At 35.2% G+C, this 12,060-nt stretch overlaps 1 protein-coding gene across 7 annotated transcripts in view; it reads left to right on the forward strand.

The window, feature by feature from the left end:
- LOC311192036 (sodium channel protein type 2 subunit alpha) overlaps nt 1-12,060 on the forward strand; it is a gene marked incomplete at both ends in the record, with an annotated part of 54,007 nt that overhangs the window by 22,684 nt on the left and 19,263 nt on the right. For all 7 annotated transcript variants that reach the window (XM_084264423.1, XM_084264417.1, XM_084264418.1 and 4 more), the window contains 4 exons: nt 336-574; nt 1,499-1,672; nt 3,283-3,639; nt 5,202-5,681. In XM_084264423.1, coding sequence (XP_084120549.1) covers nt 336-574; nt 1,499-1,672; nt 3,283-3,639; nt 5,202-5,681 — 1,250 coding nt within the window. The remainder of the gene's footprint in view (nt 1-335; nt 575-1,498; nt 1,673-3,282; nt 3,640-5,201; nt 5,682-12,060) is intronic.

The raw sequence follows: 12,060 nt of genomic DNA on the forward strand, positions 1-12,060 counted from the left end.
TCAGTTTTCCATCCACCGGTACCCCCAAGTCTTTCTCAGCAGGGCTGCTCTCAATCCACTCATCACCCAGCTTGTACGCCAGATTTCTAAGACAAATTTATGTTTTGTATCCTATGTAGTGTTTGCTTGCAAATGGTTATTTGATCTATTGAATATTTAGATTCTTTTACATCAAATTTAAAACATAGCAGGACAGATTAGTTTTAATTGTTGTTTCTTTTGACTGACAGTAGCCTTGTTACCTTAGAAAACAGCATTTAGGCCTCAAGGAAATGTCCAGGGCATATTGGAGTAGAGAACTATGTTTAAAATGTTGTTTTCATTTTTCTCTCTAGAACTGGAAGAATCCAGGCAGAAATGCCCTCCATGCTGGTATAAATTTGCTAATACTTGCTTGATTTGGGACTGCTGCACTCCCTGGCTGAAAGTCAAACATATTGTAAATTTGATTGTGATGGACCCGTTTGTTGATCTGGCCATTACTATCTGCATTGTTTTAAACACCCTGTTCATGGCCATGGAGCACTATCCAATGACTGAGCAGTTTAGCGGTGTGCTTTCAGTAGGAAACCTTGTAAGTCTTTCATGATGTACCATGTATGTGAAATGCATTTTGCTTAAATAAATCTGTAACTTACATATGTTAAAAAAAAAAAAAAAAAAAAAAGCTGACTGGATACATATAGGCTTAGGATGGTTAAATTTAAAGTGAAACTGTACCAAATCCCTCTGTGTTGACATTTGTGGGTTTTGCCACACTTGCTTTATGAAGCAAAAGATAGTAAGATTTATTGAGTCAGTGTGCATTTTGATTTTGAAAACCTTCAGCTTCTGTCATTAAAGCTGGTTAAATTAATTAATCTAATATTTTTCCTTGGATGGTTATTTATAATTCACAAGAACTTTGAGTTCCAATCCTGTACCTGTTCCACTCCTCACTAGCACCTTCTCAGGTCCTGAGTGTTCAGGAAATTGTAGACAGAGACGCAGTAAGCATGGCAGATGTACTGCAACTCCACGTGAAATGGTGAAATGGCATGACAGTGCCTTCCACAGGCCATCCTGAAGCTGAATAGTTCTGCTAAACTTTTAGTATAATTTTTTATCTTAATAAAATACTTTTCCTGCTCACAAACTTATCTTTTTCCCTAGAAGCAAAAAGATGTCCCAAGGGCAAAAATGAGATCTAAGGACAAACTGAGCATTAAAATCAGAAGAGATTCTGTGTATCAGTATCTATACATGGATTTTAGCAGGCTAGATAAAAATAATGTATTTTCCATTTGCCTCTTTTTCTTTGAAAACCAAACATTGTGATGCATATGTGAGCTTCAAATCTGAATTCAATTCCTAACCCAAATGTACAGCAATATAGAGAAGCTATTCAAATGTATCATGGATTGCTTGCTGATGAACTTACCAAAAGTTGATACTGTTAGTTTTATTTTTTTAATATTTTCACATTAACCTAGAGTAAGAAACTGTATTTTCCTTGCAGGTGTTCACTGGAATTTTCACAGCAGAAATGTTTCTAAAGATAATTGCCATGGATCCTTATTATTATTTCCAAGAGGGCTGGAATATTTTTGATGGTTTTATTGTGAGTCTTAGTTTAATGGAGCTTGGCCTTGCAAATGTAGAAGGATTATCTGTCCTTCGTTCATTCCGATTGGTAAATATACTAAATAAATGTTTCTATGTTGTATTTTTGGTTTTGTTCATGTATGTTGTGCATTTTTCTGTTTGTACATTATACATTTGGCTAAGACAGAAAATATTTTAAGAATTTACATATTGGCATATATCTATCATGTCATGTGTTTTCCCTGTTATCTTAGTAATGCCTACTTCTTCTTAAAGGCATTGTCAGCATAAATTTTGTTCTTGCAGTGAGTGTGCTTTAAGGATTAACATTTTTAACAGAAGTTACCTCTTAGTCTTTTGTTCCCTAGATGAGGGAATAAAAAAATGCAAGAGCCATGGGACCTTACTACCTATGACTGAAATTAGTAAATTGCTTGCCTAATAATGGATTAGTTAATGAAAGTTTATTGACGGTATTAGCCAATAGACTTCCATTGCCAGTTTGCTTACACAGTTATTTTTAGAAGAGAGCAGTGTTAGGATTTTTCTTTGGGTAGGGGTTTTGAATTACTACCACTGTCTAACAGTTTCTCTGTTTGGAAGTCCCTGCAGTATCTCTGTTATTAGATATCTCTGTCATGAGTAGAAACTTGGAAGAACCTTGGTCTTGCTAAAGACTAGGCTAGCATGCAACTTGATGTTCAAGTCCTCTTCTGAAAAGGCTTATACACTAAGAGACATGCAGCCAGACTTCCTAGTCATCAAGCTCAACCATTGTCTTAAATAAAACAACAACCACTTTAAGTTAGTTAAATAAACCCCCTTTAAAAATGAGGTAATTTAGATTCACCCCTTTGCTGTTTCTCTGTATGGCATTGTATTGCATTGTCCCTAAAATCTAATATCCATCTGGATTGATTTGTCCCTCAGTAATAGAATTCTGGTTTTAACTTCACATCTATATATTTTTACTTATTTCTCATCCCATGAAATAATGTTTAGATTTAGATTTCTTTTAGTATTCTCCCCTTTCAATTTTCTGAACACTTGCAGTATCTTTCCAAATAATTTCATTTCTGTCTGTTTCAAGTTGTACTTTAACATAACATTTTCCTATGTCTGTCTTTCTCAGTGTTGTATGACAGGGTTTGTAAGACACATTACACATAATTTAAATGACAGAGAAGGTATTGTTAAAGATACTTGTGAGTAACTTGTATGCCTGTCATTAACAGTTCTAGCTCATTTCTAGGAAAACTATTCCATCTCTCTGTCAGTTCAGATGAAGATCTGGAAGTGTCCATACACTTAAAATCCTGCTGAACTGATCACATCATATGCACTGGTTTATTTTTAGTAATGTTCTCCTAGAGTTAACTGAAGGAGAAAGACTGCTTTGTCCAACTTGTCCAATAAGTACAATTTGTTTATCGATATCTAAAGTCATCAAAAAAAGCAAGTTCTGAATTGCAGTGTAATTCAAATGAGCATAGAGGCAGTAGTTTTGATTTCTTGTGACTTGAACCAGGACTTAAGATTGCTGATGTCTTGTATTGTACAAGAACTGGAAATGTAAATTTTCTGACTACAGTTACTGAAGGTTACATGAGACAGAGTAACCAAAATATGAAATGTATAACAACAGTTTCATTACTATTAGTAACATGAATAACAGTATACTATTATTCTCTTTTTCAGCTTCGAGTTTTCAAACTGGCAAAATCTTGGCCAACACTAAATATGCTGATTAAGATTATTGGCAACTCTGTGGGAGCTCTGGGTAATCTGACCCTGGTGCTGGCCATCATTGTGTTCATTTTTGCTGTGGTTGGGATGCAGCTCTTTGGGAAAAGCTACAAGGAATGTGTCTGCAAGATTTCTAGCGATTGTGAACTCCCACGCTGGCACATGCATGACTTTTTCCACTCTTTCCTGATTGTATTTCGAGTGCTGTGTGGAGAATGGATAGAAACCATGTGGGACTGCATGGAGGTTGCAGGCCAAACCATGTGCCTTACAGTCTTCATGATGGTCATGGTGATTGGAAACCTAGTGGTACGTAATCAGTGGGGATTTTTAAATTAGTAAAAAATATCTCCTGGTTTTCAAGATTTAGTAATCAGAGATGAAGACTGGAGAAAGCCTTCAGGAGATCATGTCATTAATTTGCCCTTTCTCTTAACCAGTTTCAAATATGTATTTATTTCATAACTATGATTTATGAAAAATGTTTGTCTACCTTTTAAATCTTCAGTAAATTTATAACCTCTTTAGTAAGATTAGTGCTGAATTAGGGTTACAGTTAAAAACACCTTTTAAAAAAATCTAACTTAAATCACTGCTTGCAACTAATTGGACTGACTGATCTCAATAATGATGGAAAACAGTTGGTCTTCATGACAGCATTTGTAATACTTAAAGGTTTACTGTTTCCACGTAGAGTCTTTTCTTTCTGAAACAAAATAAGCCTAGCTGCTAAAATTTTCTCATGGATGATGATTTCTAAGCTACTTAACCCTTTTGCTGCTGGTCTCTGAATTCTTACCAAGCAGCGTTTTTGATAGAGACTCAAGTACCAAATAATGTGGAATAATTATACTTCCATTCCTTACAACTAATATTCCTTATGGTACATCCCCAGATGACACATTGCTTTCGTGGTGCAGCCTATATGTCCTTTTCTGCGTTGCTTCCATCTTTCCAGTTTTCATACCTTCTGTGTATGTACTTTTTATTTCCCATAGCCAACATTTCCACAATAGTACTTCAGAATATAATGCTGTGTTGATTTTGAATAATTTCACCAATTTACCATGATTATGTCTACTTGTAGTTCTTTCTGAGTGCTATCATCCCTTCTTTTTTTTTGTATCATCAATGAATTTTATAAACATACTTATCCACAGGCATAAAATCAAGTTTAACCATACTAACAAAGACTCCTGTGGTATACCTTCTGAAATATTTTGTGAGTTTGAACAGGAAAAATTTATAATATAATTTAAATATGATTTTTTAATAACTTTTATGCATCTTCTGTCATAATTATATGTAGTCCAAATTTCTCTTGTAATGTTTGTAAAATGTTATGCAAGAAAGTCTGAAATAGTTTCCTAAACTTGGGGTGTATGACATCTGTGGACTCTTTTTCTCTTAACTAGTTTTCCTGCCCAAAAGAAAAATAGAATTATATATTCCTGGCAAATAGAGGTTTGTTGTATTCTGAATTAGACAGTGAAACTCTGATCTAGTAACTGTAGAAGAGGAGTCTGCCTGCATTCCCCTTTCTGATAAACACTACGGAGGTTATAGCTTGCATAAATTGCTACTTCATGTTGTATTCTGCTTCCTTCTCCATTTTCAGGAGCAGACCTGCAATGTGGAGGAGAAAGTCAAGAAACAGCTCAGATTTTCACCTATATTAGTCAAGTTAAGGGAGCTAAAAGTATTTTTGGCAAGTTATAATAAAATATGGTGGGCAGGGATTATTGACTAGAAATAATATGAAGTGCTAATTGTGAAATAAGGAATACATCGTATTGAACAACCCATAATGAAATTACTTTTATGATTTTATAATAAGAGATCCAGTATGTTTTCTCCTTACTGTCTTTTAGGTACTCAACCTCTTTTTGGCCTTGCTGCTGAGCTCATTTAGCTCAGACAACCTTGCTGCTACAGACGATGATAATGAAATGAACAATCTCCAGATTGCTGTGGCAAGGATTCAGAAAGGCATAGATTATGTGAAGAGAAAAGTGCGTGAATTCATCCAAAAAGCCTTTGTTAGAAAGCAGAAAGTTTTAGATGAAATCAAACCTCTTGAAGACCTAAACAACAAAAAAGACAGCTGTATTTCCAACCACACAATAGTAGAAATAGGTAAAAACCTTGCCTATCTTAAGGAAGGGAATGGAACTACCAGTGGCATAGGCAGCAGCGTGGAAAAATATGTTGTTGATGAAAGTGATTATATGTCATTCATAAACAACCCAAGCCTCACTGTGACAGTGCCCATTGCTGTCGGGGAATCAGATTTTGAAAATTTAAACACAGAGGAGTTCAGCAGCGAGTCAGACTTAGAAGAAAGCAAAGAGGTAAGACTAGTTTTGCATTTAAAATACTCTGATGCTTTTTGTTTTTTTGGAGGATCCTAGTGTTGAATTCAGATCTCCTTTTAATTCCTGTATAACAGCATATACAAACTCGTCACAGTCCTCAGGGTGAATTGATATAAGGTTGCGAGTTTTGAATGAGAATGTGGGACAATATTGCATTTACAGTAATAATTAAGGTGCATGCAATGATATTTTGGAAAATTAATACTTTTTTTCTATTCTATTTTAGTTAAATCATTAACAAGAAAATGAGCCAATTTAATAGCTCTGGATATCGAAAGTCTTACGAGGGGATTTGGGGGGAGGGGGTTGTGCACGTTTCTGCATTCTTATTTCATCAGTGTAGTTTGTTTACTCTTCTCTCTGCTTTCTGGAGTGCCTCCTGTCAAGTTGACGGTTAATTCTGATGCTTTTAACCTTTTTGACATAGTCAAAATACATCTTGATACATCATAAGTGCATTTGAATACTGGACCAGCCTCACTAAATCACTAACAATCCATCTGGTAGTGGAACCACTGAAGAAGTGCATTAATGGCTTTATATATTAAAATAAGATCCTTTTGTCTGGCTACCCATTGTCATTTTCAAAGCTTTAAGATATTAGAATCTGTTGCCTATTGTCACCATAATAAAATGTACTTCTTTCTGGCACAATGTGCCAAATAGACAAATCTGAGCTAGCACTTAGTACATTACAGTGGATGCCAAAGCCGTTACTACTGTGTAGTAGTACAGTGCTCTGTACTGCACAGTTGTACATCGTGGAGGCACACCACCTCACGTGGAGTAAGTCTGTGCTATGCTTAGCACCAATGCTAGTTCATTCAGCATTAGCATGGGTAGGTTTGAATAGTACTGCGTGCTACAGTGGGGACATAAATTAACATAGAATTTTTCCAAGTGATTTCCTCATTGTTGAATCTGAGGGTATACGTATGGGTAAGATTCTAGTAGATCTCCCTCTGAATCCCTTTTTTGTACTGCATTACACATTTTGTCTTTTTTTCTTGTTTCTTATCAGAAAGGTCTTAATTGTTCTTTTAAAAATACTACATTTCTGTATAATGAAGAGAGAGTTTATATGCAAGTTTCTTTGTCTGAATGCATGATTTTAGTTGATTCTATTCTACCTTTGTATATAGGATAAGAAAGAGAATCTTCTTCAGGGACCTTTACGTCATATAGGGCTAGTGCATTGTTTTGTCCTTCCATTGTTCTTCTGTCCTATTGTTCTATTGTCCCATTGTCAACTGTTTCAAAACATTGCTGTCAAAGGAGCAACAAATTTTACTGCTAATCTGGTCAAATTCCATCAAATTCTATCTGGACAGATATCAGTAAAATAATCCATAATGACTTTATATGACAGGAATAGCACAGGTTATTTTTGTAAATAATATGTAAATCGTGTAGTTTCTTGGGATAGGCCTGGTCCTTCTGCATTTGTTCTAGTGATACTCAGAAGATGTGCTGAAAGTTTGAGAACAAATATCACAAAATATTTACTGCTGTCTTGGTGGAATATCAAATACCTGTCATTCTGTATTGCCTGTAAAGTTAGTATAGTATTTTTATCAGTTGGGCAACATAAACCTAACATTTTTCATAAAGCATTGTAAATGCCTCACTTGGACAGTGTGAAGAAGATACTGTTAAGTTTATTCTGCAGTGATGCTTCAGGTGATATTACTGCATGAATGACACTAAAAGAAAATCTTCTGACACAGATGTTGTGTGTGAAGTCCCAGTGTGACCAGAAGGTTCAGAAGAAGAAAAGTCTTTTTTCTTCACTTATTTTATGCTCCCACCTATTTCAGATTAATTCTGATAATGTACTGATTCTGATACTACCAGTACTTATGGTAGTATTAAGCCATGATAACTGTCCTATGTACTTTTCCCGTTTTTTCTTTCTTAGAAGTTATGAAGTTATGTACATATTAACTGTTATCAGAATAGATTACAGCTTTGGCAACTTCTCCACAAAAAGTAATTTGGAAGTGTAATTGGATTCTACTAATTTAAATACCATATGCCATTAAAATGACCGGAAAAGTCATTCAAGTATTTTCTCTAGTGATCATTAGGTTTGTTAGCTGCTGAAGTCTAACAAGGTAATCACAGTACTGTTGTGTACTAGTTGAGTATTCTCCATTTCTTTTGCTAAAACTGGAAAATAATTTGTGATTCACTGAACAGTGGTAGGAAGAAGGAACGTGGTGTTTGGTAGTGCCTGATAATTAAGGCATCTGTTCTGAAAACTAAATCTTTCCCTGATATAAGATCTCTTTATAGTCGGTAGTCAGTGGCTGAAATGCAGAAACTTCCTTGAAATAGGGTCCAAAACCTGAATTTCCCATATTAATTCTCTGATCACCAGAATTCTCCCTTCTTCTTTCTGTAACCTGCTCAATCTTTAACTATTTACTGCACAAGATCAGTATGCCAGTAGAAGAGATGGAGGATGTACGTCTTTCACACCTATGGGTTGGTGGTTAGCAGGACTGAGAAAGGCCACAATGACAGTGGTGCAGCTATTTCTTCATTGTATAATAGGATGGTATGACTGCAGACTCTCTTCATTAGCCAAATCATTCCTTTTCCCAGTGGAAGGACAGCAACTGGGTTATTGTACAAAGTGACAAAAATACTGGTTTGAATTCCTATAGGGCAATTTTTTAAGCAGCTTATCCCACATCTGAGACATGATCTTTAGTCGTTAAGCTTCCACAATAAAAGAAAGGCTTTCTCCTCCAGAAACAATATTAAAAAAGAAAACAAAGTCCTCATTGCATTTTTGGAGGCACTTAATCCTGTAAATGTGTGTGTTAATCATGTTTCAGGAACTGAAAATTGATCTGGTGATAAGAATAAGGCATATTCAATCAGGAATGAGCTAGTGCCAAGCAGTTTTGCCTGATCGGACCTGAGGCTCTGAACATATTCAGAACCAAATTTTCTCACTCCTGCAGAAGCTAAAGATGAGATATTGAAAGGAAATGTTTGCAAATTCCAGACACCTTTCATGACACAGGAGTTAAGCAAAGACATTGGGAGTATATTTCTTGCTAAACTGCTTAAATTTCAAATAGATTTTAATCACAAAGCTACATGTCTTTTAATCTTAACCCTAGGCCCTACTCGTCCCTAGATAATTCTTACCCACCATGGATTTTGATACAGAGAAGAGTGATGGCCTATTAGTCACAAGACTAATGCTTTTTTCACGAAAATGATCCATAGCAAACGAAGGCATCTTAAAAATTAAAATAGTGACTAAAACCAGGGTTTTGTTCAAGGCATCCATTTTTGCCATGCCACAATGCATCTTGCATTTTTGTCCCCTTGTATTTTCCCATTTATATGATTCTGCTGTTGCCAAGTGTTGTTCTGCCAGTCACTTTGTTGTTTATGCCAGAAATTAAAAGGACTGAGGTTAGAAACTGCCCCCAAACCACACTCAGTTAGCAGTATCTCAAATAAATGGCAGCCTAAGCATCCATGTGCTTGTGAGAACACTGCACAGGATAGCCAGATGCCAATGAGTGTCTGTGTGCTTCTGCTTTTCTCTATGTATACACGTGCATACACGTTTTCACTGTGATATAAGGTAACAACCTGAATTTCTATAAAGTAATTATTATTTATTAGCAAGTTTCAATTAAGTATATTCATGTTTGGTGAATTCTTTACTGTAACATACATATTTCCCAGCATTTTAATAGAAATATTATTACACTATGCCTTTCTATTAACAATACATACCATATTGTACATGCTAGTAGCTGTGAATTTACAAAGAATTTTCTAGAAAATTGCCTGAAACTTAAAATATTCATTATGGGAAAAAAAAATATTCATTAAAAATTCATTATGGGAACGTTGTGTCCATAAGAATGGTAGGGGGTGGAAATACAGTGTAATAAGGGAATAGAGAACAAATCCTTATTAAAACTTTAACATGGAAGTAGGGCCATTAGCAAGTGTGGGACCACTGTTCTGAGTCAGTTAAGGTCCATGGATCTGAGCTGCATAACTCCTATTCAGCATAGAAACTAGAAAATAATTTTTCCTTTTTAGGTCCTTAATTACTACGGGAATGGTTTATACAGAAAATTTTCTATTGCATGCATAGCTATGTGATAATTAGATTTTATGTGAAGTGTAACTTCTAGGCTAGCAATTACACCAAGATATACCAAGCTACAAGATATTTTTAAATGCCTTGAAAAATATGGGATCTCCTAATGCTGTTGCAGACACCATAATAATGTATATTTTACTTTAAGCAGTATTCAGTGCAAAAAAAAAAGCAGAGGTGCTGTGTCCTGAACTTCCTTTCCTACCATTCTTACTTCTCACAGGAGTAGAACCAAGCTGGATCAGTCAAGCGGGCAGCTCTGGTGCCTTTTAGCGAGGCAGAGCATCGTGTCACCAATTTTACACAGGTTATCTAAGCAAGTTATACATCTATATGTATATACTCTATAATCACTTTTTAACGGATATTGACTGGCCTGCATGCTCTTCAGCTATGATCCTGTACCATTCATTGCAATAAAGTACAAACATGCACAGCTGCTCTCTGCTGAGTCACGGGACTCGCATCCCAGCATGGTCAGACGAGGTGGGCAGCCCCAGTATTTCGGATGCTGTACTTTCCATGATATTTTAGTAGTGTTTTGCAGTGCATGCCATGTACCTGTCCCAATCTTGATGGTAAAGTTTTCAGGATTCTGTTTTTCAAGGGTTTTCTTTCCTTCTGTAGGAAGACAGACCATGTAACTCGTAAGCTATGTTTCTAATCACAAGCTTATATAAATCCACCTGAAAATGATGTTGATAATGAAAAGCTGGTAGCTGTTTTCTAAAACTTTCATACTATTGTATTTTGGCTTACAGTGGAGGTAGCTTGCAAACTCATGGTAGTCATGTTTTTATTTTTTCATATTTTTTTTTCCTTAGAAATGCTTTTCTTCAGTACTTGTATAAGCATTTAGTTATTTTGGAGACTAATACGCAGTACTTGAAGCACCTTTAAGCATGAAATTAATTTAATTTCAAGAGTCAAAGCATGTGACCATCATTTGGTTAAAAATGCTCATACAAAGCTGGTATTTGGCTTGTAAAACATTCAGAGATCAGTTCTGCTCTTACTTACACCCACACTTACTAAGTGTAGAGGTGCAAAGAGAAAACTGATAGCAAGGTCTGGCCCAATTCAGTCTTACCATAGCTCTTTAATTTATGCCCACAAATTGACTACCTTCCCCAACATCTAAAATTATCTGCCCTGAGAAACTTAATCTTATTCTCATCAGTAATAAATAAAGTTCAGCAGTCTAGCAAATAAGCTACTGCTTTTGGACCAAAACGTCCACAGCTTCAGTACGGTTTACATCTCATATATTGAACATTGTCATAATGCAACACCTTAGGTATATGATCCTGCATTCAGATTGATATATCACAGGAGTTATAACATATTTATTACATAGCTTTTGGTCTTATACTTTGTAAGGAATAATTCATCTGATAAACTCTATTTTGATTTCAAAATATTCATTATTCTGAAGAATTTAGGTTTTGGATTATTTCTGAATTAGTCACATTGTATTGGCATATTGTGATTCATAGTGAATGATATTGAATTGTTAATTTAAATTGAATTTACTTAATTATCTGTACAAAGAGCAATCCTTTGCTCTGTTTCAGAAATATCATTTTACTACTGCTTGTGTGAATTAAAGAGCCTTTTTAAGTAGTTTCCAGTGGGAGTGCTTTTGCAAATATTTCCACTGCTACTTACAATGCTTTTGCTTCCATCCAACATTCTTGCAAATACTTTCACTTATTAGATGTCCATAAATAAGTAGGTCAAAGGAATTATGAATAGCAGTAAAGGACAGAGTGAATTATCATTTAGGGATCCTGGGTTTTTGCAGTATTTGTAAACAATAATCATCACAAAATTGTTTTGCTTTAATTTACAATGTTCTGTTTTTTTGAAGAGTTGTTATGCCTAACTGTATAAGCACTAGCAGGAGTGACATCCCGATTCCTCTTAATTATACCAGTGGAGCTACCATGATATTTACTACTTGGTCAGTTTTATAGATGATATAACTGCATTGAAAAAGAGTGGAAAAGTTTGGATATAATATTGCCATTTATATCATAGAACATCTCATTTTCATACTGACATCCACACAGTACTAAGAAAATAGAATTTTCATCATTCAACATTTTCACAGGTATTTCGGAGAAAGGAAATTAAAAGCAAAACCAAAATGGTTTCTCTTGGTGCCATCTTCCTGCTTATGTTTGTTCAGCTCTTTGCTCCTTCTGTTCCTAA

The sequence above is a fragment of the Gallinula chloropus genome, assembly GCF_964237585.1.
Source record: "Gallinula chloropus genome assembly, chromosome: 5".
Taxonomy (NCBI): Eukaryota; Metazoa; Chordata; class Aves; order Gruiformes; family Rallidae; genus Gallinula; species Gallinula chloropus.